Genomic DNA, 27,863 nt, shown 5'->3' on the forward strand with positions numbered 1-27,863 from the left:
AAAGGGGCGCCGGTCTCCGCTCGCGCTGCCGCCGCTGACCTTCGCGTCTCCTCCGGTACCGGCCCCGCTCGTTCCCGCCATGGCGCCCAGGAAGTTCTTCGTGGGGGGCAACTGGAAGATGAACGGCGACAAGAAGAGCCTGGGCGAGCTCATCCACACGCTGAATAGCGCCAAGCTCTCCGCCGACACCGGTGAGGGCGCGGCCCGCACGTAGCGCACGTCCCACACGGCCCTGCGGAGCCGGGGAGCGGGCCCGGGCCCGGGCGGGGGAGCGGCAAATGTCAGAGGGCGGCGGGGGCCTAAATATAACCCCGCGGCAGCGGCGCTAAATATACCCGCGAAACCGGATCTGGGTTCCCGCAGGCCCGGCCGCCACGTGCGGCCGACCCCCGGAGCCCCCCGGGAGCGGCCCCGGCCCCGCGCCTCCCCTCGGCCTGGCCCCGGCCCTGCGAGCGGCGCTCTCGGAGCACCGCGCTGCCCCCGCCCCGCCGCCGTGCCCGGCTATAGCCCCGGGCAACCCGGCGCGGCCAGGCCCCGGCTGCAGGGTGGGATTCTCTCCCGGTCTTTTATCTGGGCGCTTCCCAAGGGACCCCTGCGACCTGGCCGCCGGCCGGGTATCGCGTGTCCAGCCCCCGGGAAAGGGCTTTGCTCCCTGCTGTTGAGTTATCGGATAGCAGGGATTGTCCTGTGGCAGAGGGCCCCCCAAATGTCAGTGAGGGAGAGAGGGCATTCCTCTCTCCTGCCTTCCCAGGAGAGAGGAATGACCTCTTAGGGCTGGGATCAGTGGCTGGGTACAGTTTCTGCCCTTCTCCTGTCACAAGGGTAACAGGGTGCTTTGCCTTGCAGAGGTGGTTTGTGGAGCCCCTGCCATCTACCTAGACTTTGCCCGTCAGAAGCTCGATGCAAAGATTGGAGTGGCAGCACAGAACTGCTACAAGGTACCAAAGGGAGCTTTCACAGGAGAGATCAGGTGAGCCCCAGAGAGTGAAGTTAGAAGGTGCCTCTGGGATGTGAATTTCCTCCAGTGAGTCATCTCCTTTCTCCCCAGCCCAGCAATGATCAAGGATATTGGAGCTGCATGGGTGATCCTAGGCCACTCAGAGCGAAGGCATGTTTTTGGAGAGTCTGATGAGGTGAGTGGGCTCATACACTGGAGACCTGGTCCAGCTAAGATGGGTCTGCAAAGACTGGAAAAGTGAGTAATTAAAACAGACCTCCAAACTGTTTTATTGGCTGCCTTGTTTCTTTTCCATTCCCAGCTGATTGGGCAGAAGGTGGCTCATGCTCTGGCTGAGGGCCTTGGAGTCATTGCCTGTATTGGAGAGAAGCTGGATGAGAGAGAAGCTGGCATAACAGAGAAGGTGGTTTTTGAACAGACCAAGGCTATTGCTGGTAAGAGGAAAAAGAAATGGTTGGTTTGGGTTTTTTAGCCATTTTCCAGCTCTGCTCTTCCCTCTGTTGTGCTCACCTCTACCTTCTCCCTGCTCCCTAGATAATGTGAAGGACTGGAGTAAAGTGGTTCTTGCCTATGAGCCAGTGTGGGCTATTGGAACTGGTAAAACTGCAACTCCCCAACAGGTACGAGCAGGGGAGGTGGCTGATTAAATGAGCAACTGACCCTTCCCCCTCAGGAAACCTTCCTGAAGATTCTTACTGAGAATCTCCTGGAGATTCTTAGAGACTGTTTGTCCCCTTGTCTTTGGAAGGGGACTGTGTGCAGAGTGGCTCAGGCCTCAGTGTGACTCCTGCGTTGTATTGCAGGCTCAGGAAGTTCATGAGAAGCTGCGGGGGTGGCTGAAGAGCCACGTGTCTGATGCTGTTGCTCAGTCAACTAGGATTATCTATGGAGGTAAGTGAGTCTGGAGTGACTTTCCAGGGCAGCACGTGCTTAGTTTACCTGTTGCTGTAGTTGTACATCATTCTCTCCCTGGCAAGGAAACTCTTGATCTTGAGAGCATAAAGAATCACCTTCTAGCTTGTTTGGGTAGCTTGCTTGGATAAATGGGAGACAGTTGCTGTCTGCAAGAGGTGGCTGGTACCTTGCTAGTGCTGCCTTTGCCCTAGCTCCATTTTCCTAGGGGTGGCACATGTGACCTTAAAACACTGCTCCGTCCTTAGGTTCTGTCACTGGCAGCAACTGTAAGGAGCTGGCCTCTCAGCATGATGTGGATGGCTTCCTTGTTGGTGGCGCTTCTCTCAAGCCAGAGTTCGTGGATATCATCAATGCCAAACACTGAACACCCCGTGAGGAGCTGTCCCTTGTGGTTCAGACATGGAAGCAAGAAGGGACCTTTTGTTGCACACGTCTCAGTACGGAGGTCTCCCTTGAGGCTTTCCCCCTCCACAGCCATTATTCTAGATGTTCTGCTAACCACCCCACCACCTCGGAGTCCTGTTAGCAGGAGCCTGTCTCAGCAGAGTCTTGACAGTCTCCTGTCTGAGCTGAATCCTCAGTTTCCCGTTGACCTGTTCAGAGCCCACAGCCCACCTGGCCAGTATCTCTCCCTTTCCCTGCAGCCCTGCAGGGACAGGGGGCTGCTGGTGCTGCGGGGAGGAAAAAAGAACCACAGTCTCTTGCATCCTTCAGCTCCATCAGCAAGGAACCTGTCAGCTTAGACCCTTGTGAGATGTCTTCCTCACCTGTGTCCCGTACTGAACAATAAATGAAAAACTGAAAATGCAAAGGTGTGTCCTGGATCTTATTTGGAAGCATCTCGGGGACAAGCAGCATGGAGAACTTACTGCTTTTGGAGGTGGCTGAATACAGAGGGTTTTGTGGTCTTTTCCCTGAGAGGCCACTGTTATCCCAGTGGGCACTGCACAGGTTCAACTCCAGCAGCTGGTGGAGCACCTGGCTGTTCCACCAGTGAGCTGGGATTCCCTGGCAGGCTCAGTAATGTGCTCATCCCTGCTCTTTGCCTGTAAGGACTGGTAATTGACTTTGCTCATTGAATGTAGAGTGGGGCAGCTCAGACTCTGCAGGGAAGGATTTTATTTAGGCCCTGTGTTGGGGCAGTGCTTGCTGCCTGCTTTCAGCCATGTGCTGGTGGGTGAGGAAGCAAGACTCGATGTTGCTTCCCAGCTGCTGATTTTTTTTTTGGTAGTACTGTGGATGATGAAAAAGAAGTGGCTCACAAGGAGGAGCTTATCTGTGAGGCGGTACATCCTTGGGAGCCTATGGGCAGTGTTCCAGCTGCTAGTGCTGGCATCACCTGAGGGATAAGGGGCTGGAGCTGAGGAGCAAGGAGGAAAAAGCCTGATGCAGTGGGGGCTCGGGCCTACTACTGCTGGGGGATCTTCTGCTGCCCAGCTGGATGGGAGGGATCTCCTTCCTAAGGATATCAGGTGGTCTGAGAAGGAAGAGCCTGACAGCAGCAAGGAGGTGGCAGCTCCCAGCTCTGTACGTGTGTGGAGTGATGTAGAAAGGAGGAGGATAATTCAAAGGCAAAAAAAAAAATATCTGAAAACTGTTTTCTACAACCAGAGCACGTGTTTCTGAGGCTGCTGGGCCGTGGCTGTGGTTTGGGCTGTTGGGTCATACAGGCCAGAGCAGCAGTGATGCAGCAGGGGCACACAGTGGTCCTAAGGCTGCAGGGACTGGGTACCATCACTCAGGGCTGGGCCACTGGCTGCAGCTCTGCTGCCAGCTCCTGCCCAGCCCTGCCCACAGCACAAGAGCCCAGGAGAGTGACCTACATAGAAGAAAGCAGATGGGAGCTGGGCATTGATCTTGCTGCTTTGAGGGAATGCAGGGGCATAAAAACATTCATTTAATGAGGAATAAACTCATGGAAAATAATTTCTATATCAGCAGGAATGCCAGATCTTGTTTCTCTTCTTTTTGTCTGCTTCCTGGCAAGACTGCATCTTTCTGGAGTGGAAATACTGCCAGATCCCCACAGCAAATTGTAGTGGTTGAATGTAAAACAGGTTGCTGCTGGAGAAAAACGCACTGTGCCAGATGTGACAGCCTGAGAGAGGCTGCGATGGCTCTGCCTCCTCAGCCCCAAACAATAGCCAGGCTGAGCTTGTATTCCCAGTAGGCACCACACACACATGTTGCACTCAACAATCCTTGTGGGTATCCCTTTAAACTCAGAATATTCTGTTGCTTTGAATATATTGGACTTAAACATAGCCATGGCTGGCCACACAGAGCACTCCCACACAGCACTGGCAGCCTCACCCCACACTCTGCTCCAGCTGAGCAGGACGGAGGTGCACTAGCGAGTGTCTGTGTATATCTGTGTATTTACACAAGTATTTACACACGTGTACAGCGTGTCTCCTTCCAGCAGCTGCCCCTCAATCCCAGCCCCTCCAGCCCCCAGCAGGCAGCTCCCTGTGGTGCTCTGACCACGAGTTCCTCACGCAGGGCAAAGTGCAAAAGGAGTTTCATGGGAAGACCCGACAGGCTGCGCTGATCAGGTGCAGGATGTGGACAAATCATCACCAACCATTGACACATGACTGGCTCTTTTATTCCTGTATGCTTTATTTGTTTCTCTGTGTGACCTAGATCACCCCTGGCTCCTGCCCCAATCATTCCCTGAGTCCTGTGCAATCCCCAAATGCTCTTCCCCTGCATCTTGTCCATCTGAATACAGCTACGCCTCTAATCCTAAAGGTGCTGGGGCTGAGGCTCCTGGGGTGGGGCTGGACAGGGTTTTCCTTTCCCCGAGTCCTTAATTTGGGTTCCCACCTGCCACAGTGCTCCCGTGCTCCTTGAAATGGGCCTTTATTGGGCTGATGGCTCCTGGGACAGGCCTGGAAGCGGGTGCTGCCTGGGCTCCCCCTCCTGCCACCGTCACCCCGTGCTCCTCTGTGGCTGTGTGGGCCAGCTTTTAGCACGTACCTTCCCTAATTATGAGGATAATTAGGTTTGGGATATATATAATCTAAATAAAATTTCTCTAGCTTAAAGATTTGTGTTTCCTTCTGTAATTAGGGAATGTTTAGGGCAGGAAGCAAAGGCAAGAAAGGAAGTGTTCATATGCAGATTAATTCTTTAGTCTGAGGGTGGTGAGGCACTGGAACGTGTTGCCCGAAGGACTTGTGGCTGCCCCATCCTTGGAGGTGTTCAAGGCCAGGTTGAATGGAGCCCTCGGCAACCCGGTCTAGTGGGTGGCATCCCTGCCCGTGGCAGAGGGATTGAGATGAGCTGATTTTGAGGTTCCTTCCAATCCAAACCATTCTGTGGTTGTGTGATAATGAGCAGGGAGTGAATTCAGGTTCACATTCAGATGTGTAGCAGAGGACAAGGGGTCGGCACTGGGGAGTCCAGCAGGACGGGGCAGGGCGCAGCTTGCTGTGCAGCCCTGGGCACAGGGGTGCTTTGCAGGAAGGGCAGGGGCTGATGGCTGTGTGAGCAGCTCTGCTTGGGCCAGCTTACCTAGCACTAGCGTTATCCAGGCTCTGCAAAGGAGCAAAGTGCACTGAAGGGAAAGGGAGCGGAGCCTTGGACTTTGTATTAACTGCAAACCAGTGCTGACCATCAGCTCTGAGCAGCATTCCTGGCTGGTAAACACCCAGTGCTGTTGGCATCGGCTGGGCACGGGCAGCCTCAACCCTTCCCAGCTCCACAGCCTGGAGGACAGGGCTGGAGCAGTGCACCCCAAAAACGCCTTCCCGGAATCCACGTGCTCATAGTCGGGGAGGCTTCATGCAGAGCCCAAGCTAATTCTGCTGAACATGTTAATTAAACATTTAGCAGAGGGTAAATTAAGGGTTAATTAGGCATTCACCGCCCGAGTGCCCACCACCCTGTGCAGCCCTGCCTGACTTTGAGCCGGCCCCGTTTTTGTGCAGGAGGTCCCTTCCCACCGAAAAAAACCCCTTCGCTTCTCTGGATACGCCGACAGCTGCAGATGTCACCCAGCCGGGAGGGCAGAGCGGGATGGCAAGGCGCCTGTGGCGAGGGCGGGCCCCGCTCGGAGCCTCCCGCGCCGCGGTGCTGCGGGGAGCGGCGGGCCCGGCCCGGCTCCGCGCCCGCCCCCGTTCCCATGGCAGCGCCCGGGGCTCGGCCGGCGGGGGGCGGCGAGCGCGGCCTGCCCCGGCAGCATGGAGGACGAGGAGCCGGAGGGGGAGGAGGAGGAGAAGGAAGAGAGGGAGGAGGAGAAGGAGGAAGAGGGTGAGGAGAAGGAGGAGGATGAGGAGAAGAAGGAAGAAGAGGTGAGGGGGAGGCGCTCAGCACCGCCCGGCTGTGGCTGGGCCAGCGCTGGCGTTGTGCTCTCCTTCTCTCCCAGGAGCTGGTTCCCCGTCCCCTGACGGAGGCAGACCTCAAGGAGGGCCTCTCTCTCCTCTGTAAGACCGGCAACGGGCTGGCCCACGCCTATGTGAAGTTTGAAGCCAAAAACAAGTGAGTGTGCAATGGCTGACCCGGCAGAAGCCCCTTACTCCATGGCCATGGGGCCGCTGTGCCGCCGGCTGTGATCGGCCATGAGGGGCAGGAGCTATCCAGGCCCTGCTCTCCAGCCACCTGGGTTCCAGTCCGTGCCTCAGCATAGCCTGTCCATCCTCAGCCCTGGCCAGACACACCACTGGGAAGGAACATCAGTGTGCCCCAGGGCTGAGGGCAGCCGGCCCATCGCTCTGGACTGTGCGCTCCTAGGGGAGCCTGAACAGAGTGACCTCCCTGCAGGCACTCTGAGAAATATCCATTGGCATCTGTCCTCCTAGCTGCTGACTTGTAAGGCAGGCAGCTGTAAGTACTGTGCCACGATGGCCTTGGGACAGTTTGGAGCCTCAGCCTCCCCAGCAGAGCCACCTAACCAAGGCCTCATTAAGACTGTTTCTTTCAGCAGGGTATCTCAACCACTATTTTTTCCACTAGAAAAGTCCTTCCACACAGTCCTTTGTGTTGACACTATTGTCTAACAGACTCCTCCCCAAAACTTACCCCTTTATCTGCTCTGGTTGTGCTCTTTCTTGACACACACAATTCAATGGGAATAAGTACTCACTCTGCCAGGAAAGCAGGTCCAATCTTACCATTCGTCTTTGCTTACAGGCCTGTCCCTATCACCTGCCTTTTTCTTCCTTCTCTCAGCAGGGCTATCTAGGACAGCAGGGAAGTAGGAGGGATGGTTGCCCTCCCTCCAGTAGTGGCAAGGAGCAACCCAAAAGATGGTAGTGGGGAAATATGAGAGATATTTTATCCACATTCGCTCTCCCTCAGGGGCCTGACAGACATCAGCCTCCTCGAAAGCTTCATTCACCTGCGGTATGTGGATTTGTCAAAGAACAAGCTGAAAGATTTGGCCCCACTGAGCAGCCTAACCCAGCTGCTTTGGCTGAAGGTGGATGGGAATCTGCTCACCAGTGCCAGCATGCAGGAGCTGCCCTACCTCCAAGTCATCAGCTTTGATCGCAACCACATCATGGATTTTGAGGGCATTACTCACCCCCTACTAGCCAACCTCAGCCTGAAAGGTGATACAGGCTACCTGTCTTGAGGGGACACTCTCTTGGAAAGGTGGCATTAACTTTCTTGTTTCTTCTTCCTCTGGCACTCAGAAAATAAAATCGAGACAGTGCTGGGCCTGAGTCACGACCATTTGTTCAGCCTGCAAGTCCTGGAGCTGCGAGGAAACAAGATAACGACCACAGCAGGGCTCGGCGTTTCCAAGCTCAAGAAGCTCTATCTGGTAAGGGATCAGCCAGCCCGGGGAGTGGGACAGAGCTGCTGCAGATCCCAGCTCCTGCAGCCCAGATAGCACAAAGGGAGTGGCCATGAACCGCGAATCACAGAGGAGTCGATGTTGGGTGCATCAGGTCCTTCCCTCACGGCCTCCTGCAGGAGGGCAGCTTTGCCTTCAGGCAGTGTTGGGAAAGCTTGTATTCCATGTGCCCTGGGATCACTGGAGATCACTGGGCAAAGCAACAGCTTTGCTTTTTGGGTGACAAAGGGAGGCAATGCCTCTTTCTCCTCTTTGATGGGCCTAACCAAATACTGGTTTAAAGCCAGCACAATTATGTGATTCACACCTACAGCTGCCAAAAAAGAAATTGATTCAATATTGCAGTGAAACTAAGATAGGAGAAGCAGTTTCTTAATATCATAAACAATTACTTCAAGGAAGCATTTACTCCTAGAGATGCAAGTGAAGAAAGTATGTATGGCTTAGCCCCATGGATCACACTGTGCAACAGCTTGCAAAGACTAAACAGATGTCCTGAGTCACTACCTCTTGAAAAGCAATTAAATATGATAAAGGCTTTCAAAAACTATGAGGCTTCTTTTCATCAAGATTCCCTGGCAGAAAACACTAAGGAGATTGCCTCCTGAGATTGTCTACAATTTTCTGATGTAAAACTGGGATTTTGTGACTGGAGGTGCTCCAAGAATGGGTGAAGTGGATCAGTCAGTAGATACAATACAGCATTTCAAGGCATACCCAGTCACCTTAGTGAGTTATTGCAGGGAAGCAAACAGAGCATCTCTGCTGAGAGAAGGTTCCTGGCATGACTGAGGGGTTTCTGAGCTGCCCATGTGAAACAGGAAAGTTGCAAGGGGTGATTGTTAAAACTAGAACAACTAACTCACAAGAATTCTTGGGGCTTGAATTTGTCTCCCATGTCTACCTGCCCGTTAAATCATTTTGCAGGGAAATCTCCCCCAGTAATGCTTTGATTTCTGTGTAAAGACTTTGATGGTATTTCAGCCTTGGGTAAGTGCAGCTGATTCCTCAAGGACAGGGTTCAAGACAAAGGGTTCAATTTAAGGAACTGAACCACATTTGGTAAATGTATGACATAGCCACAGATAAAATTTCATATGTAAAAAGTGGTATGTACTAGGAAGACTATAAGGTGGCTGTGTGCCGTGTGGCACTTGCATCATTTTTGAGGGTCACAGTAGGGCTGTGTTAGCTCCTGCTCATGGTGCAGCAGTGAAAACTGAAAAAGGTGAAGTGTGCAGGAAGGGGAGAGGAGATCATGGGCAATGTACGGGAACTTTCCCTCAGAAACAGTGGCATCACGTCTGGGTGAAGAACTGGTGTCCAAGGGAAGGTGATGGTGTGTCAGACAGAATGTTGTTTGATTTAGGGGAGAAAATTGGAACAACTCTGAAAAATATTCTTTCTGCATTGTCCTGCTAGTGCTGGTGAAACAATTCACACTGAAGTGATGAAGAAAGTGAGAGTTTTAGGAGGTTACTATTCCTTTTGTAAACCAGTGATCAGTGAGCTCCCCACCCACACCAGCTCACAATTTTCTCTGAGGTACAATGTCCTAATCCTCCCTGACTGATAAATCTGCTCATGTGGCCTTCACTAAATAGCCAGCTTTCCTCTTCTTGTCCTGGTGTTGCTCCTTTTACTTGGCTCAGCTGGTCCAGATTCTTTGTTATCCAGTTTCTATGAAAATCCTTCCTTTCTACAAAATGTCCACATCCAGAATGACTCAGCCCTAAAATGTTCTCCTTCCCACCAGTTCAGCCTGTGCCCCTTTTTCAGTCTCAGGTATTGCCCACATCATTGCTTGGGTACCTATGAGGACGAGAGAGCACAACAGCACCTCTCACCCCGTTTTCCATTCAGGTCTCAACATCCTTAGGGACTGCAGCCCCGAGCCACGTGGGCAAGGAAAGCCTGCTCAGCTCCAGGCTGGAGAACGTGGCAGGGAGACGATGATCACCAGGGATGCTCCAAACTTGGCCGCACAAGGCGCTGAGCAGCCTGACAGAGCAGAGCGTAGGTGCTGGCACTGCGGGGAGCCTCCGCTTGGGCAGGAGACCTCTAGTGGTCTTTTCCAGCCGAAATCCTGCTGTGAAACTAGCACCTGAAATTCAGAGCTTCCGTATTTCCCTGCTTCGTTAACCCACATCCCAGTGAAGTGAGCGAAATTCAGTGATGGGGAATTTTCAACTTCCTGAGGTAAGACACAGCCCAGAGGAGTAGAAGTGCTGTGTCCAGTTCTGTGTCCCTCAGTTTAGGAAGGATGTTGAGATGCTTGAGCACGTCCAGAGGAAGGCAACAAGGCTGGTGAGCGGCTTGGAACACAAGCCCTGTGAGGAATGACTGAGGGAGCTGGGGGTGTTTAGCCTGGAGAAAAGGTGGCTCAGGGAGACCTTATCACTCTTTACAAGTTCCTGAAAAGTGATTGTAGTCAGGTACGGGGTGGTCTCTTTCACCAGGCAGCAACTGACAGAACGAGAGGACACAGTCTTAAGCAATGCCAAGGTTGGATATTAGGAAGAAGTTTTTTACAGAAAGGGTGATAAAGTTCTGGAATGGTCTGCCCAGGGAGGTGGTGGAGTCACCATCCCTCGATGTGGTTAAGAAAAGACTGGATGTGGCACCCAGTGCCATGGTTTAGTTGAGGTGTTAGGGCATGGGCTGGACTCGATGATCTTTAAGGTCTCTTCCAACCTAGTCATTCTGTGAATTCTGTGAAGGGACTTCTTGACCATAGATTTTCCCCACAAGGAAGCATCTGCTGGAAGGTGGCTGGACTACATGGACTGTGTGACTGAGAGGGGCTGGTTACTCATCCTTTAAACACATTAATTTTAGGCTCAGGTGTGTTTTCCCCTCCATGCTGGTGCTCTCTGAGGCTCAAATTTGGCACTGCCATGGAAAGGGGTGCAGTGGAGTGTTCACATGGGCTGGTTTTGTCTCAGACACCAAGCAATGCTTCAGGAAACATTTTTTCAGCAAACTTTTGGTCCTTGAATCTGAATTCTGAGAACCCACTTGGCCAAGACCCTGAGCTATCTGACTGAGCTTCAGACAAGGCTGTGTTATGAACGGTAGGAAGTCTGAAGGATAGAAAGAGATGTAAAGGCCAGAAATAACTGCTGTCCCCTCTCTTTTGTGCCCCCATTTTCCTTCTCTCTTCCTGCCTCCCTGGTGCTCAGGCCAAGAACACCATTTGCAGCCTTGAAGGCCTTGAGGAGTTTGAGCAGCTGGAGATTCTACACGTGCGTGACAACAAGCTTGAGGCCCTGGATGGATTCTCTGACAGCATGAAGTGCCTGCAGTACCTCAACCTACGGTGGGTCCTCCCTGCTCTGTGTTGGGACCAGAGATCAGACTGCACTCCCATTTAGATATTTAGGATTTTCTGGAGGTTTTTTTGGAAGTTGAAGGCCTGGTAGGGATGGGTTGATATTTACCATCCTTAACTTGTGTTCAGCAGCTGTCTAGGATGTAACAGCCAGAGCCTTTCCTGGGCTTCTCAGAAAATATCAGCCTCTCCAGCCAGCTGGATCCCTCAAAGTGTGTTATCTGGCTTCTGCCTGCAAATGCTTTTTAGTTCTCAGTGTTTGCCATGCAGGACCATGGTGATGTCACACGGCTCAATGGCTGGCTGAGCACAGAGGAATCCAGAGATGTCCTTTTTGTGCCTCACTCTGGGGAGCTGCAGACAGATCTGGATCTTAGGTGACAGATCTGTGGTCTAAGGCCTATGGTACCTCACGCTGCTAAGTTTTGCTTTTTCTCTCTTGTCCATTTATTGTTCCAAAGGGATTTCACTACTCACACAGGTCTCCATCCCCTGCTCTCTGTGCTTCCTTTTCTTCAGGAGCAATGGGATCAAAAGCTTTCAGGAGGTGGAAAAACTGCAGGTCCTCCCCACGCTGCAGGCACTGGTGCTGATGGGCAATCCGTGTGCCGAAGAACCCGACTACCGGCTGCAGGTCCTGTCCCGGCTGCCCCAGCTGCAGCGCCTCGACAAGGAATTGGTTGAGGAAGAGGAGCGGGAAGAGGCCGAGAAAATCCGACAGACAAGGAAGGCAAAAGAAAAGGTGAGAACAACGCAGTGCAGGGATTAGAGGAGGTGGAGAGAAAGAAAAAGGACCAAGCATGCTGGTAAAGCCTCTCCTCCACTATATTTCGTGAGGAGAAGGGTGAGAGATGTCAGTCTCAAGAGCACAAGAGCCTGAAAAGGATGCCAGGCTTTGCAACCTGTTTGTGGTGGCCAGCATGCCAACCTGCTGCCATTCCTGACCTCACTAGCAAAAGAGGGCAGTGAAATGGGAAGGGACATTGGGCATGGAGTCATTAACTTCTCCCTCCTCCCTTCTTCAGGAAATGGAAGAATCTCTTGAGGATACAGTGGCTGAGTGACCCGTTTTTAACACCTGTTCCCAGAGGCTGTCAAGATGTAGTGATGCCTTTCCCTGTTTGTGAGGCTGAGAAAGTGAGAGCTGTAGATACCAGCTTCACCTCATTTTACCTCTGGAGAAAAGAGGAGTGCTACCCACCCTGGTCCTGCCCTGAGGCACTGCAGTGTTTTGCAGTCACTGCACTATGTTCTATTCTCAGTAGGCCTGAGAGGGGAAAGGGGAGAGTTACAGGTTCTGTGGTTCGATTTGATTCCCAAAACCCCTGCAAGATTTTCTGATTTGAATAAAAATAATTAATGAGCCTGGAGTGACTGGGATTGTTTATCCTGCACACCCACTCCTATTCCCTGGCTCTCTCACCCTCATCTGTCTACGTCTATCCCTTGCTGCCTGCCTCTCTCTGTCTCTCCATCCCCTACGTGCTGTTTGCAAAGCTTTGCTAAATCCTGACTCATCGCAGCTCTGGGTCACATGCTGCTGTCCCGGCCCTATCAGGGGCGTCTCCATCCTGCTGCTGCCGCCACCGTTGGCTTAGAGGACACATCATCTCCCCTTGAGGTCCTGCATCCCTCCTCAGCTTCGTCCTCTCTCCTTGCTACCAGCACTTTCTCGATCTCTCGTCCATCCCTGCCCTAGGAAGGTAAGTGTCTCCTCACGGCCAGCACAGCCCTCACTGCGTGCATGCTTCTGCTGCCCACCTTGTGCCCTCCAAACCCCACACGCACTTTGGGGTCCCTGCCGAGAAGGACCACAGCGGGCGGCATTAACAGCTCAACTCCCCTCACTTCCTCCCCCCGCTCCTCCCACCTCTGTCTCCTCACCCCCATCCTTCTGACTTTTCTTTCATATTTTAATTTCAGGTACTCCCTCCTTCCCAAACCCCCCCCCCTTTCCCCTGCCGGCAATCATAATTTCAGACGTGAACCCAGGGAATTGCAGGAGGGGGGGCAAACACCGAGGATAAGTGGTGCTCCCAAGGGTACTGCCGGGAGTGCCGGGGGATGGAGCTGTCCCCGGGGGAGGGGTGGCAGTGGGGAGAAGGCAACGCTCAGTCTGGGCAAAGGATCCAGCCTCGGAGCAGACCAGCCCCCCCAGCCTCCCGAGGTGTTGACATAAACACGGGCGCTCAGGGAGAGGGAGGGAGAAGAGGGGATGTTTTCCTGTTTGCACAGCCCCACACCACAGGGGAGGGGGAGAGCAGGGAGAGGAGGTGACAGTCAGGCAGGCAATAGCTGCATCAGTCACGACACTGCAGCAGTGCGGGCTTCCTGGGAGCAGTGCCCAGCCCGGGGGAATGGCAGCAGCACACGGGAGTGGTGGCGGTGCCCTGGGGGAAAGGTCTCCACCGTGCTGGCCTGGCAGGGACAGGGAATTGCTGCCAGCGCCAGCTCCACAGGAAGGCATTGCAGCAGCACCAGCCTCCCAGCGTGCGCTGCCCAGCCCCTGCTCACGGGGCTGCACAGCCTCCTCTCTCTTCCTGGATGTGGTCTGTGGCTTCCCAGCTATGGCTCCATCCCAATCCCTTATCCCAGCTTATCCGCCTCTGACCTCCTTTCAGGACAGTGCAGCTGATAGCAGGGATTTCAGGGTGGTTCTGTTCAAAAGAGAGCAAAGGCAGGGGACACGGGGCAGCAACACAAGTGGAGAAAAGGCTTTAAAGGACTACAAGGGAGAGAAGATCCTGTAAGTGATGGGGTGGGGCAGGCAAGGCTGGATTTGGGCATGTCATTTGGCTTCCTCAGATCTGGCTCCAAGAGGGGCAGGTGGATGTGACCACAGGGATGTGACCAGGGGCAACATGGCCAGATAAGCAGAGGGTCACAGCATCTGGCACGGGTGTGCTGTCAAAGATGACTTAAAGCGGGGTCCTGTCCCTCTGTGGAGGCTGTTGAGGCACGGCCAGGACACTGCTGCAAAGGAAGCTCACGGCTGGCTGAGCCAGCACGATTCTGGAGGAAGTTCCTGTGGCGTGTGCCAGATGGCGTGAGGAGCACTGCCAAAGCGGCTGATGGGGGATCCCAGCCCAGATGGACATGGTGGAGGGCCCTGTGCAGGCTCCAGAGAACCCTGGAGTCGCTGACCATAACTCCCCACACGAGAAGCTCTGGCTGAAACTTCAGAGCAGCAGCATGATTTCCTCACGCCTTTGTGATTTCCACCCACCCGGGGCAGGGGTGTTGAGCACTGCCTCCGGCTTCCCCATCCTGCTTCTCAGCTCCCCATGGTGTGGGGATGTGCTGGTTCCAGCTCATTTTCCCCTGCCCTGGTGCTAAGACCTTGTGCTGGCCGTGCCCCTGCTCACACACGCCACAGGGAGGTCCTGGCTGGGGCTCTGTGGCTGCTCTGGCCTCTGCCAGCCCTGCTCAGAGCTGAGGGAATCATCTGTGGGACCAGGGGAGGAAAACTTGGCAGTGCTGGGAGCATGGGGGGACACACGTCTCATTGCAGCACCCCAGCATAGCACAGCCAGGGGAAAGAGAAGGTGGCATGGGGAGCTGATTTGGAAGTCCTGGAGAGCAAACTGCAGCAAGAGAAGCTCTTTCAAACAGCCATCAGCATGTTTTCTACTTCAGCTTTAACCAGGTGCCCCCTCCCTTCCGAGCCCTCTTTGCCATGTCTGAGGCACCGTGGCCTTCAGCAAGATGGCTCCTCAGGCTGCCAGGCTCCCGCCGCCTTGGCACAGCCTGACCCTGCAGCTCACGGGCACACAGGGACACTGAGCAGGCGCTCGGCACGGCGGGCATGCCTGGGGTCTGGGACAGCCGGGCTGGGGTCTGGGACAGCCAGGCTGGGATGGCTGGGGGTCCCCCCTGGCCGGCTGCCCCTGCCCATCACGCTCGGCTGGCTCCCCATTCGCTGCTCGGGGACACGGCACCGCTTGCTGTCTGGCCTGGCAGGCGCTGTCCTCGCCTCCCGGCAAGGGGACAGGAGATGCCAGGAGCTGCTGCCCTGTCCTTGACACCAGAGCCGGGAGCACCTCCCTGCTGTGCCAGCTGATCCCTCCCTCTCTGCTGCCCGTGGCACCCTCCCCATCCCTGCCATGCAGGCTTGTGTCGGGCGCTGTGCTGTGATGCAGGGAGAGGCAGAGTGCTCCTGGTTTGTCAGCTGCAGCAGAGGGACAAGGCAAATTCAAATAGATAGCCAGTTCCTGGAAAAATGTTCATAGATTCCTGTAGTCTGGGTGAATTTCTAAATTTCCTAGGGCAAATAGTTTTAGCCCAAATTTCTAAGGTCACTTTTCCTTGAATTCCCTTGTCTCCGTCAGCCTAGACCTAGAAGGGGTGAGCACCACATCCTGGAGCCTCTCAGAGCTGAACATATTCCATTCTCTCCTCTCCACAGACTCACCATGGCAGTCGAGAGGATCCATGCCCGTGAGATCCTGGACTCCCGTGGGAACCCCACCGTCGAGGTGGACCTCTACACACACAAAGGTATGTGGGTGACTTAAGAGACAGAGGACAAGCCCTGCCCAGAGCTGGTGCTGTGCAGCAGCCTGGCACGCCAAGAGCATGGAGGGTCCTCACGGGTGAACCCCAGCAGACAACAAGTCAGGGGAAGAGGCAGAGACCACAACTCTGCTTGTGGCTCTGCTTGTGCCTGTGCTCAGCAACCCTGCACACGTGCTGGGCAAATCACAAGACAGCTGGCTGTCCTGCATGTGACATGAGCCATGTACTTGCCCATAGCAGGGACAGGTCTTTTTATAATAAATGTCTGTATCTTCTCATTGTAGCCCTGCTGCAGCTGTACTTTTAGTCCTGGGGCGCAGTAGACATTTGGTAGCACATCCATGGCTGTGCTCATGGCAGGGGTAAAGCTTTGTTCCTGAGATCTCTGTGCACCTATGTCCATGCATGGGGCTCAGCTGGAAGAGCTGCATTTGCACAGGGCCCAAAACTGCTTGGGCTGAGGGGTGAGGAGCAGTGAGAGGCCAGAGCAGGCATGCAACCATTGTCTTCTTCAGTGAGGCAGAAACCTCAGTCTGAGGGGGAGGAAGCTGAGGGTGGCTGTGAGTCAGGCTGCTTCTGGAACTAGGAGGAGGGCTGAGGAACTTCACCCATTACACACAATTCTAGGATCAGTGTGAATCTCTGGGTGCCCGACATCCAAGTTCCTCAGCCTGGAAGCCCTGGGTGCATTTATTTCTGCCACTGAGGTGCTCCACCTCTAGGGAGACCAGCCACGAGCAGCCAGCCAGTGGGGCCATCCATTTGCACAAGCAGTTGCTGCATCCTTTCCTGTGAAAGCAGGGCAGAAGCAGGTGCACGAGGGCTTTTCCTCCTCACCCTCTGCTTGTCTCACACCCTGTTTTGCTGTTTCCCAGGCATGTTTCGAGCAGCCGTCCCCAGCGGAGCGTCCACTGGTATCTACGAAGCGCTGGAGCTGCGCGACAATGACAAGTCACGTTTCCTTGGGAAAGGTGGGGAGATGCCTGCTCCACAGCTCATCCTCGGGGCTGCCTGTGTGTGGGGCTCTGCTGGAGGGTACTGCCCACCCATTGGTGTGACACAGATGTGTCCCACTGCCCTCAGGGAGACCACAGAGGCATAGACCTAGCGTAAAGTGAAAGATCAGACCTTGATCTTCCCTTGCTGTCTCCCTCCCTCTCTCAGTCTCTCTATTGGTCCTCTCCCTTCCTCTTTTCACTCTTCTCTCTGCCTCACTCTCTCTCTCTCTCTCTCTCTCTCTCTTTCTTTCTCTGCCTCTTCCCTTCTTTAGGGGTCCTGCAGGCCGTGGATCATATCAACAGCACTGTCGCCCCAGCTATCGTGGGCTCTGTAAGGATTTCTCTTTGTTCCCCCTTGTCTAATGCTTACTCTGGTCCACCTCTGTCTCCTGATCTCTGTCTCTGCCTCTCTTCATCTGCCTGGGTTAACAGACACAGCGATGCTCTCTGTGAACCTGGGCACACGCCTCCCGCTCTCCCATGCCTGTGTGTGTCCACAGCAATCTTTTCTCTAGGAGGAAAGGATTTAATTCTTCCTGGTCCACCGCAGCATCTGTGCAGCCTAACCAGTCCCCTTGGTGCTCCCTGTAGAGCTCACCCCCTCTTTCAGCTGTGCTCCCCCTCAAGCACTGAATCACATCCACATGTCTGTGGCCTCATGCTGGTGTGATGAGCAATGGTTGTACCGTGCAGGGTCTGGCACAGCCTTGCAGAGCAGTGGTGTCACATCTGCAGCCTGTTCACACCTGAAGACCTGGAGCCTGCTTTGAGGAGAGCCGAGCCAAAGCCACGTAATACACGCTATGTAGCCCATGGCTGGCTCTGGCCGAGAGCCCAGTTCTCTCCACCCCTGAAAAATACCCAGTGTGGTGGAGGGCTGCCTGTGTTGGCTCTAATCTTCCTCTCCACCTCACTCCTGGGGATGGCTCCATCCAGTCTACATTCGCTTGCTTGAGGTTGAGCATGTTCTGTTGTTCTGCCTAGCTTCTGTGTGACCACAGCACCACAAAGCTCCCTGGAAGCTGCCAAAAGGCTGGGTAAACCCCCAGAGGCGTCCTGTGTCCCCAGCAATGCGTGGCCCTGCCTGGGCTGCAGCTGACCCCCTCTCCACCATGGGTACATCCACACTGCACTGCAGCAACGCCATCAGGGTCACCTAACCTGACTAAATACCACGGCACCAGTTTCCAGAGCTTTGTGTGTATATGTTCCCCCACAAGCTGAAAAGGTCCTTTTTCCCCCAGCTTCTCCATCAACGCCTCCTCTCCCGCACACCAGAGCCAGCAGCTCTTCCAATCATCTCCTTCTCAGGAGCTGTTTCCTTCTTGCAGGGCCTCTCTGTTGTGGATCAAGAGAAGATAGACAATCTGATGCTTGAGATGGACGGCACAGAGAACAAATGTAATTCATCCCTCTTTTTGGCCGGGAAATTACAAGCGTGGGAGGCTGCAGGGCTGGAGAGGGGGGCACTGTCCAAGCTGTGACGAGCCCAAGGCTGGGCTGGCAAGGACACCCACCCACTGGGCTGGATGTTGCCACCTGAAAAGTCAATCTCCTCCTTTGCCCACAGCCAAGTTTGGCGCCAACGCTATCCTGGGAGTTTCGCTGGCCGTGTGCAAGGCGGGAGCTGCGGAGAAGGATGTGCCCCTGTACCGGCACATCGCTGACCTGGCCGGCAACTCTGACCTCATCCTTCCTGTGCCAGTAAGACCCCTCTGTCCTTGACATCCACCTTCAGAAACTCCAAAAGAGTGTTGTTTCCAAAAGGAACTGCAGAGGTGTTGGGAGGTAGATAAGGAAGGGATATGGGATTGAAACATCAGGTGAGTGCACTGCAGTTGTCAGGGAAGCAAACCAAGGCTTGAGATTTTTCAAGTTTCAGTGGGGAAAAAGGAGCCTGAAAAGGCTACAGGAGAGGTTGTGGTGGAGGGTTGACTGAAGATCTCATTCTTAGCACAAGAAGCAAAGGGCATCATGCCAACCCTCTGGGACACAAGGGCATATGGGTCTTCACACCAGGGGGAACCTGCCTTGAGAAACTCTTTCACAAAGAGAGTTGTAGATGCTAAAATTTTCTCAGGGTCAAGAAAAAAGGTCCTGGAAGAGAGACTGACAGCACTATTGACAAACAGATACAGATAAACAGAACATAGATAAACACACATAACTCAGGAGATCTCTTGAGAGGGAAACAGGTGGGAAAATCCTCCCTAACCATGTGGTTTGAGCCACTTCTGGAGGGAAGACTCCAGGCTTATGTGTCTTTGGTCTGATGGTTGAAGCTGATGTGCTTACACACCCCTGTGGGATGTAGCATGTACGGGCATGGTGACACATCTGAGAGCCACCTCTCAGGGGTGCCAAGACCGGTTCCTTCAGCTCTGACTCTCTTATGGACTCCTCCAGGCTTTCAACGTGATCAATGGAGGTTCCCATGCAGGCAACAAACTGGCCATGCAGGAGTTCATGATCCTGCCTGTGGGAGCCGAAAGCTTCCGCGATGCTATGCGCATTGGGGCTGAAGTCTACCACAACCTCAAGAGCGTCATCAAGGAGAAGTATGGCAAAGATGCTACCAATGTGGGTGATGAGGGAGGCTTTGCTCCCAACATCCTGGAAAACAGCGAAGGTGAGAGCCCCACAGAGATGGGGTACCCCTGCCTGCAATGCTATGGGCTCCTATGCCCAGCTCACAGCATTCCCCAGACTGATTCAAAAGATGATGCCTCAGTGTCATTGACCTCCTGTGTTAGGGAATGTTTCTAAGTTCCTTCTCCTTGGGGTGGCCTTGATCTGTCACAGCCTCTCCACACAAACCTTTTATGTGTGCGCACGCTTTTGCAAGGCCTTTCACAAACTTGTCTTTGAGCTGTGGAATCACATTTTAATTCCTCCTTGTCCCTTTGGACACAGCCCCTACAGCTCCTTAGCATGTTTCTGTTGCCTTCTGGGCTCCCTTCTACTTCTCCATCACACCACCAGACTCTCAGTGGCTCTAGAGACCTTCCCAAGGGAGACTCCCACCAAAAGGCAGAGCTCTCTGCATGGGCTGGCTCTCCTGAGTGCCATTCTCCCCTCAGCTCTGGAGCTGCTCAAGGAAGCTATTGACAAGGCGGGCTACACAGACAAGATCGTCATTGGTATGGACGTGGCAGCCTCCGAGTTCTACCGTGACGGCAAATACGACCTGGACTTCAAGTCCCCAGATGATCCAAGCCGCTACATTTCTGGAGATGAGCTGGGTGACCTCTACCAAAGCTTTGTTCGTGATTACCCAGGTGAGCTGCTGTGCGGGGCGGCAGGGAATCAGCACCGGTGCAGCACAAACCCTCTGTGTTTTAGGGGTGGGAAGGGAGGCAGCTTTGACTCGTGCCTCTTTGGTTGTCCTTTCAGTGGTCTCCATTGAGGATCCCTTCGACCAGGATGACTGGGAGGCCTGGTCTAAGTTCACTGCCAATGTGGGGATTCAGATAGTGGGAGATGACCTGACAGTGACAAACCCCAAGCGCATCGAGCGAGCTGTTGAAGAGAAAGCCTGCAACTGCCTCCTGCTCAAAGTCAACCAGATTGGATCTGTCACAGAGGCCATCCAAGCGTGAGTCAGCCCATGCCCTTGTTGTCCTGTGAATGGGGTGGTGATGAACCACAGCCAGGTGTCACACTATGCACCAGGTGAACAGACTTGTGTCTCTACCAAAGTGCAGGATGCTGAGAGTGGGAGCAGAGTGTGCCTGAATCTTACCCTGTGCAGGTGGTAGTTGTAGGAGTAGGAGCTACTGACTGCATTTCTCGCTTTTTGCAGCTGCAAGTTGGCCCAGGAGAATGGATGGGGTGTGATGGTGAGCCACCGGTCTGGGGAGACTGAAGACACCTTCATTGCTGATCTGGTTGTAGGACTGTGCACTGGGCAGGTAAGTGAAAGCCAGGCCATGCATAGGCCTGGAGGAAAGCAAAGGGGTGTCAAAACAGAATCCCCTGCCCTGCCATGAGAAACTGGTACGAGTCATAACAGTGTCTTACAGTGTTTGCTTTGGGGAATGCTTTACAGATAAAGACGGGTGCTCCCTGCAGGTCTGAACGCCTGGCTAAATACAACCAGCTCATGAGGTAAGGAGCTCCAGGGATGGGAATGCAGAAGAGAGAATAGGGGAGTGACCAGTTGGGTGGCAGAAGCTGAAAGCCTCAGGGTAGATGTGTCTTGTGGGTGAAATGTTACAAAGACAAGGCACAGAGATGACGTAGGATCCTGGGGAGGCCTCTGGGGCAGACTCCTTTCCTTCTCCTTGGCATGAGGGTGCAGCCCTGCAGTCACAGCAGCTGGCAGGAGCTGAGCTCCTAGGGCACATGTCAGCCTCCTGCTGATGAGCTGCCTCTCCAGAGCCCTGGTGCCTCCAATACTCCCTCACTACAAGGGCCTGACGTGTGCTGTCTCTCTCCTGCAGGATTGAGGAAGAGCTTGGCGACGAAGCACGCTTCGCCGGACACAACTTTCGCAACCCAAGTGTTCTTTGAACATTGTCCCCAGGGCACAGCCACCCTGCTGCTCTTTCCCACCTCACAGACTCTGAACCCCTCTTCCCCTCCACTGCTCCCTTTTTTGCTCTTTCTCCCCACTCTGTCACCTGGTTTCCTCTCACCTCGAAACCCCTCGAGTTCAGGTGTCGGTGGCTAGATGTACCCCGGTGAAGGACGAGAGAGCGGCCTACGCCGCGTCCCTTGCCGTGGGATCATAAGCATTCCCGGACCTCGGCATTGTGTGTCTCTGTTGTTCGCGCAGGGCCGCGCCTGGGCCGCTCCGCTGGCGTGCCGGAGCGCGGCAGCGGCTGCCCAGCGCGTTCCCGGCACGCCAAAGCATGTGCGGTGACCATCGGTGCGCCGGCCGGCCTGTGGGTGCTGCCGGCGGCTCGCTCTCGTTGTGCATGTGTGTAGGTGTGTGTACGTGTCCTGGCCTACGGCGTCCCTGAGCCCCAGGCGTGCGTGTGCACTGAGCCCCGGCAGCGTCGTGTTGGGCTGTGCCGTGTTGGGCTGTGCTTGCCGGCAGCTTGGTGTTGAAGCGCGCTGCTGTGCCACGCTGGGTGTGCGTGTGCGTGCTGTCGGCCTCTGGCTCAGCACATAGGACTGCGGGGCAGTATATTAAAGCACATCCGTAAACAAACCCACGCTCTCATTTGCTTCTTGTGACCTTTCTCTCTCTGTTCCCTTGCCTCTTGCACTCCTTCACCCTCCCCTCTGCCCACGATGTCTGCTTCACCTTCTGGACAGCCCGTGCTCAGCTGAGCAACAGACAAACTACAGATCCCTAAACTCTATTAAAATGTATTTCACACCTGAGTTGCCTGACTTGGCTTGATGTTTATCTTTAGTTGCCAGCGTTGGGGAAGTGGGGACGTTTTGCCACCAGAGCAGGAGATGCTCACACAGAGAGGTGACAAAAAAAAGGCAGAGGGGACTGGCAAGGGGAAGAAAAGGCCCAGCCACTCTCACCTGCTTTCACAGCTTTGTCCACAGCCAGACTGCTCTGTTGGCCACCAGCCGGGAATCACCAAAGGGAAGGCACGTGTGATGACTTGCCCCTGTCATCTTCACCAAACCATGTTGCATGAAGACCTGCTGTGCAGAGACTTTAGTCGTGCCTTCCACTGATGTAAAGGCCCCAGGGTGGGTCCCCAGCCTTCTGTCTGCTGGACTCAGATGGTGGACAGAAATGGCAAGTCTTTGAGAGAGAAAACTCTGGTTGTCCTCCGCCAAAAGGGGTTTGTAGGGCAGTGACTGGAGGTGTAGGTGGGATGGGTATCTCAGCTCCATCTTTTTTTGCAGGGGCAACTCAGCAGTACTTGGGGAAAGCTGCCTGTGCTCCAGCCAGTGCCCCAGCAGGATGGGTGCCAGCAAATCCCAGTGCTTGCTCAACAAGCTTTGTTCTGGACTGACTCAAAGGAAGGCGGGGGGTTGGGGGTGCTACTGTGAGAAATACAACTGGAGAATAAATGGTAAACCACCTTGCACACCATTATATTCACGTCAGTAACCCTAACACATTCTTGGGCACACTCAGCTCCTGCCCCAGCTCCCTACAGAAAGTTTCCAGACCCTTGCTTAACTCTTGTCTGAGTTTGTTTCTGAGGTTGCTCAGCAAGTCCCAATCCCCCTTGACTGTGTCCTAAGGCAGACTTTAAAACCCAAAGACAAAACTTTAAAACGCTGGCATTTCACTGCTGATCCCTTACTAAACAGCACAGATTAAGGACTAAGTCCAAGAAGGGAAGACAAAGACTGGCACACATGCCCAGAGCCGAGAAGAGGGTGGGAGGGGGAATGCGGAGAGGGCAGAGACAGGGCTGGTTTCCAGGGCATCGCTCACATCCCAGCGGCAGGGCACGGCTTGTGCCCCGGCCGCAGCCCGTGCTGCCTGGGAGCTGCAGTCCGGGTGCGGCGGGGGAAGGCTCCGCTCCATCTTCCCCCGCCCCGCCATCCCCCCGGGGCTCCCGGGGCCCCCCAGACCCTGCCCGCGGTCACGTCTCCCGCAAAAGCGGCTGTGTGCGTGACAGCGCTGTTTGCCTGGAGGAATGTGCGTTTTGGGTACAGCCAGTGGGCTGTCTTTTTCCCGTTGTACACCTCACTGCTCCTTTGTTTTAGATACTGGGATTTTGTGAACAGTATGGCTACTGCTTAGCAATCAGGGCAGGGTTTTTTGGGGAGGAAAAAAAAAAAAAAACAAAAAACTTTGTTACGTTTCAAATTCCTAAGAGCATCTCCCCTCCCCCCCCCCACTTCCATTCATCCTTTTCTGTGCAAGGAAGGCAATGAAGTGCCCAAGGTAGCTGGCGTTGCCCATTTAAATGCAGCCAGGCTGCAGCAGCAGGGAAGTGGTGTACATGTCCCCACGGTGCGGGAAGAATTTGTTAGGCAAGAGTTTCTGTCGGGAAGGCATCACCACGTCCCTGCATCAGGGAAGGCGTGTGAAAGCCGGAGGGGATGCGAACACATCCCGCCATAGCAGCACCTCACCTTGGTGCCTTTTCTAAATCAAAAGAGTTCGTCACTGCTGGCACAATGTACAGAAGGAATACGTGATGCTGGCATGCTTGTTTGGGTCACTGCAAATATTTGTCTTCATCCCATTCATCCTAAAATGCGTACGCTCAGCGGCAGAGATTTGGTTACCGTTCCTTTACGGCAGGAATGTCCAAGGCTGATCCCGCACGTGAGGACTCCTGTTGTATGAGCTGATGTCTCCATCAGATTGCTGTGCTGTGATGTGAATGCAGTCGGAGTACGAGTAACAGCACGGGCACGGGCTGGCAATGTGACGCTATCTGTGAATGGAAACATTTGTTGGGTTTGCTTTCTTTTACCTCTCAAATCATACTCTCTTTAAATTACATTTGCAGAGCAATGTACAGCTGTTAAAGGGATAATTTAACATTAGCTGCTGCCTCTTCCCCCCTGCCCCCACAATGCCTGCAGAATTTTTCTTTTTTTTTTTCTAAATACGTGTGTGCACCCATAAATGAGCTGGAGGGGAGGTGTCACTGAATTAGGCTTGTTGTAGAGCGCAGAGAAAAGCCTTAATGATGAAGAGCTACCAAATTTCTCTAGTGTGCTCTTGCCTGTCTCAAGAACAGCGGAATGTTATCCAGCCTTGAGAAACCAATACCTTTCATACAGGAGGCTGTCAGGGACACTGTCTTGATGAACATCTGCCAAGAAGGCCAAAAATTTGGGTGGTGGGTAATTCCTATGGGGTGCTGCACAGCTTAATCAAAAGGAGAGTATTTGTCTCTGCTGCTGGAAGACTAAATACAGACAGCTTGGACAGGTTGGCAGGAGGACATTATGAGGCTCTCTCTAGGCAAAAAATCAGCATACTAGAGCATTGTGTATCTGGGTGTGGAAACAGCTATAACGTGCTTCCTTATTCCTTCTGTCAAGGAGACTACTATATGCTGTGTGTCCAAAGGGAAGTGGGGCTCCATGTGTTTTTAGAGTAAGAGTTTCACAGGAAGATCCAGATGAGATGTTTGGAGGTCAAGACTTCAAACCCCTGCTAACAGCAGGGCCAGCTCCAGACCTAGATGAGGCTGCTTGGGGCCTTGACCAGGCATTTTCTAACTGTCTGAAGGTGAGGAGATTCCCCAGCCCCTCCTGAAACCTCTGTCAGTGCTGAACTGCCTTTAGGAAGGAGGTTTCCCCTTTATCTAGTCACAGTTTCCCTTCTTGAAAATTTCATAGGCATTTCACTGTGTATCTGTCAGAAGAATCTTGCTCTCACTTCCCTGTAGCCCTCCACACCAAAGGGAAAAAAAAACCAAACCAAAGCGTAATTGGTTACCTCCTAACTTTTCTTTACTCCAGGCTGAAAGAAACAGCTCTTTCAACCTCCCCTTGTATTCCATGAGCTCCAGCACCTACCTTATCTCATTCCCTCCCCCACAGGACTATCAGCACCTCTCTTGTGCTGTATTTCCCTAAGAAGGTTACATCCCAGCCAAGGCCTCTCCTTTTGCAGGCGCTGTTTGTCCCCTGGTAGAATTGGAAATCAGTGGGATGGTGTGGCTGGAGAGGTGGTGTGTCCTATCTCCCTAATCCAAGGGAGGACCAGCTGCACCCCAGGAAGTTTGGCTCCTGACTGGCTCACAGATTCCATCCTGAAGAGACACAGCTATAATGCTTTTGGTTTGCCAAGGCCTTCAATCTGTTGATTTCAAAGGTGAGATAGTTTTATTTCCCACGTTCTGCAGCCAGCCCACCTTGGTCTTGCTGCACGAGCACACACAAACACTCGTGGTTCTCTTGTCTATTTTCCACCTGTGCTTGCCACCCTGAAACAGAGCAGAGTGTGGCTTGACTTAGCAGCAATTTGGCTGTGAGCGTTTATAAGTGGGGAAAAGGAATGGTTGCCCTGGTCCTGCTTCTCTTTTGAATCACCTCTGATGTCTCTTCACAAACTAAGAGCGCAGGCCATCTTTGGCTGGCTCCTTGCAGTAAACCAAAGCCAAGTATGATTTTCACAAGGTATTGGAGTCTCTGCCGCTTCACTTATTGAAATAACAAATGACACTAAAAATCTTGATAATAAATTTAATATTTAAGTCAAGCTTTTGAACTGAAGCAACTGACCTGGTTATGGAAGATGATGACATGAAATCCATTTGGGGCTTGATGCTGTGGTTATATAAACTTGGTGTCACACGTTCCTCATCCAGAAGATCTCAGCAACACCAACCACTGCAGCTGCCACAGACAGAGGCTTTTCCTCAAACCATGAACCTCAGGGATCTGGGTATTTTGTTTAGCATCCAGAGAACAAGGATCTTGACAAGATCTTCCTCCTTCATGAATCATCACTTTGGCCTCTCAGGGTCACACACACTGTGAGCGTGGGACGCAAGGCTGTCAGCTCCTAAAGGCGACACTTTGAAGCAGCCGTGACAACTGCAGACGCCACCACCTCAACAGCAGTAATAATATTCTGTCTTCTTGTCTGGGGCTCAGCTTGGTGAGGCACTTTGTGAAGCAGATAACGCTTACCCCTGTGCTTGGGATTCCACAGGGTATTCTCTTCCACAAAGCACCTCTCCAAAACAGTAGGGTGAAATGTTTCGGACTGACCACACAAAAGCAGTGAGCATTTTTGCAAACGTCAGCCATGGCTTTTTCAATCTCCCATGCCAGGTGTGGGAACCAGAGAGTCCTAGGAAGCCACAGCACGTCAGGATTACTGCTGGCAGGGCAGAGGCTCCCTGCGAGGGGCAGGACAAAGGCAGGCTGGGGAGAAGGGTGGATGTGAGAATGAATGAGAGCTACAGACATGAAGCATGCTGATGTTGTGCAACAGGGTGCTGCATGCCAGTGGGGCTGGCTTGGGATCGAGAGGCACTGAGACCGAGTCTGCATCCAGGATAAATAGCGAGGCCCCAAAATGGCATGGTACCCCTGGGAGGTGGGTGTGGAACACTTGCAATGGGGAGCCATCAGCTTAGAAGGGACATTGCTCTTAATGATTTTTAAAGCCTTGGGCTGAATAGTGCCGCTGAAACCCCCACGATGAGAGGACCACATCTGTATTCAGTGCCGAGTTTGGACGCCGTACAGTAAATAGTGCTCGGAGCCATGGAACGGACAATGAGAATTGCTGAATAAAAGCCCATGGAGAGCACGCCATCCAGCCTGCTCAATGAGGGGTCCTGGCGAGGAAATATTTTGGGATTATGCTTGAAGGCCATCAGAGTGAAACTTGCCCATCTGCCCACTAAGGCTCCCTTATTTAAACACACAGCCGTGCTCAATGTCTGTGAGACACAGCTCCAGGTCTGACCCCATGATTGCCGTGCCTTCTGCAGCTGAAGGGGGCAGGAAGGGCAGCACTTGTGGCATCTCCTCGGGCCCCAGCCCCGCGCTCCGCCGGCCGTGCTCCCGCAGCAGGCAGCGGCTGGAGCTGGATCGGTCCCTGGGCGGGCTGGCCGGGTGACAGAGCCGGCGGGCTCCCCCTTCCCTCCCAAAGCCCTTCCTCCGACAGCAGCTTTTCCAAAATGGCCATCGACGCCATGAACTTGGCCAGCGGGGGAAGGCAGCCGCGTTTCTGAGCGGCCGCGGGGGGACGTTTCGCGTTTCCGTGGCTGAGCCCCGCCGCTCCTCCGCACCGTGCGGCCGCGGGAGGCGGCGGGGGCGGCGATGTGGCGCCGCTGGGGCTTTGGGAGGGCCAGCCGGATCCCGCATCCCGCCGCTGCCGTGCGCCTGCGAGCCGGGGGGGCCCCGCACGCCGCCGCCGGTGCGTGTGCGGGAGGGGCGGCGGCGAGCGCGGAGCAGAGGGGCGGGGGAGGGGGCTCGTTCTGGGCCCTTCGGAAATGGGAGGTGGCTAAGGCGGGCAGCGGTGGGAGCGATGGGAGGGCGGCGGGGCGCAGGCGGAGGCGCCTGAGCGCGGCGGGAGAGGGGGCGACACAGCCGCGGGGCGGGGGGCCCCGCTCCCCGCCGCACCCCCCTCCCGGAGCCGCAGTCCCTGCCACCGACCGGTTATTCCGGAGCCGCGAGAGGAAACGAGGGAGCGCGGAGAAGGAGGAGGGAGGAAAGGGGGAAAAAAAAAAAAAAAAAAAAAAAAAAAAAAAAAAAAAGAAGGGGGGGCAGCGTTTAAATCCCTGCCCCCCGCTCCTCGCCGCCTCCATTCCTCCCTTCATTCGACCTCCCCTCAGGAGCCGCCGGTGAGTCCCTCGCCCGCTCCCAGCCGCTCCCGCCCCGCTTGTCATTGTCGCCCACTCGCTGCATTCTTTCGCGGCTGGATTTTAGCCCTCCGGTCCGTCTGTCGGGATGGGGAGCGGGGCGGCGCGGGGGGGGGGGGAAAACCCA

General features: G+C 54.2%; 4 protein-coding genes across 5 annotated transcripts in view; all 4 read left to right on the forward strand.

The window, feature by feature from the left end:
• The first annotated feature begins 8 nt into the window (after positions 1-8).
• TPI1 (triosephosphate isomerase 1) lies at positions 9-2,684 on the forward strand. The gene is made up of 7 exons (XM_039717941.1): positions 9-191; positions 847-970; positions 1,049-1,133; positions 1,260-1,392; positions 1,493-1,578; positions 1,762-1,849; positions 2,119-2,684. The coding sequence occupies exons 1-7, from the start codon at positions 80-82 to the stop codon at positions 2,235-2,237; spliced, it is 747 nt and encodes a 248-aa protein (XP_039573875.1). The 5' UTR covers positions 9-79; the 3' UTR covers positions 2,238-2,684.
• A 3,335-nt stretch (positions 2,685-6,019) lies between these two features.
• Positions 6,020-12,380, forward strand: LRRC23 (leucine rich repeat containing 23). The gene is made up of 7 exons (XM_039717970.1): positions 6,020-6,171; positions 6,246-6,358; positions 7,178-7,431; positions 7,516-7,646; positions 10,862-10,998; positions 11,530-11,752; positions 12,036-12,380. Exons 1-7 carry the CDS (start codon positions 6,061-6,063, stop codon positions 12,072-12,074), a joined length of 1,008 nt encoding a protein of 335 aa, XP_039573904.1. The 5' UTR covers positions 6,020-6,060; the 3' UTR covers positions 12,075-12,380.
• A 158-nt stretch (positions 12,381-12,538) lies between these two features.
• On the forward strand, positions 12,539-21,854 carry ENO2 (enolase 2). The gene is made up of 12 exons (XM_039718166.1): positions 12,539-12,713; positions 15,416-15,507; positions 16,401-16,496; positions 16,796-16,854; positions 17,855-17,924; positions 18,094-18,227; positions 18,930-19,152; positions 19,604-19,801; positions 19,917-20,118; positions 20,326-20,434; positions 20,572-20,630; positions 20,966-21,854. Exons 2-12 carry the CDS (start codon positions 15,423-15,425, stop codon positions 21,033-21,035), a joined length of 1,305 nt encoding a protein of 434 aa, XP_039574100.1. The 5' UTR covers positions 12,539-12,713; positions 15,416-15,422; the 3' UTR covers positions 21,036-21,854.
• A 5,255-nt stretch (positions 21,855-27,109) lies between these two features.
• Positions 27,110-27,863, forward strand: part of ATN1 (atrophin 1) — a 23,644-nt gene continuing 22,890 nt past the window's right edge. Inside the window, exon 1 of one of the 2 annotated variants that reach the window (XM_039718041.1) lies at positions 27,110-27,291. The gene's annotated coding sequence lies outside the window, so the exon portion shown is untranslated. The other variant, XM_039718039.1, reaches the window with a different exon arrangement.

This window comes from Passer montanus, unplaced genomic scaffold (assembly GCF_014805655.1).
Source record: "Passer montanus isolate IOZ18808 unplaced genomic scaffold, ASM1480565v1 scaffold39, whole genome shotgun sequence".
Lineage (NCBI taxonomy): Eukaryota > Metazoa > Chordata > Aves > Passeriformes > Passeridae > Passer > Passer montanus.

Excerpts from the sequence above, each read along its gene's own strand:
- TPI1 (XM_039717941.1), top strand. The coding sequence starts at position 80 with ATGGCGCCCAGGAAGTTCTTCGTGGGGGGCAACTGGAAGATGAACGGC. Across the intron at positions 192-846 it reads CAAGCTCTCCGCCGACACCG|AGGTGGTTTGTGGAGCCCCT; the intron begins GTGAGGGCGCGG and ends TTTGCCTTGCAG. Across the intron at positions 1,393-1,492 it reads ACAGACCAAGGCTATTGCTG|ATAATGTGAAGGACTGGAGT; the intron begins GTAAGAGGAAAA and ends CCTGCTCCCTAG.
- LRRC23 (XM_039717970.1), top strand. The coding sequence starts at position 6,061 with ATGGAGGACGAGGAGCCGGAGGGGGAGGAGGAGGAGAAGGAAGAGAGG. Across the intron at positions 6,172-6,245 it reads AGGAGAAGAAGGAAGAAGAG|GAGCTGGTTCCCCGTCCCCT; the intron begins GTGAGGGGGAGG and ends CTTCTCTCCCAG. Across the intron at positions 11,753-12,035 it reads CAAGGAAGGCAAAAGAAAAG|GAAATGGAAGAATCTCTTGA; the intron begins GTGAGAACAACG and ends TCCCTTCTTCAG.
- ENO2 (XM_039718166.1), top strand. The coding sequence starts at position 15,423 with ATGGCAGTCGAGAGGATCCATGCCCGTGAGATCCTGGACTCCCGTGGG. Across the intron at positions 15,508-16,400 it reads GGACCTCTACACACACAAAG|GCATGTTTCGAGCAGCCGTC; the intron begins GTATGTGGGTGA and ends GCTGTTTCCCAG. Across the intron at positions 17,925-18,093 it reads GGACGGCACAGAGAACAAAT|CCAAGTTTGGCGCCAACGCT; the intron begins GTAATTCATCCC and ends CTTTGCCCACAG.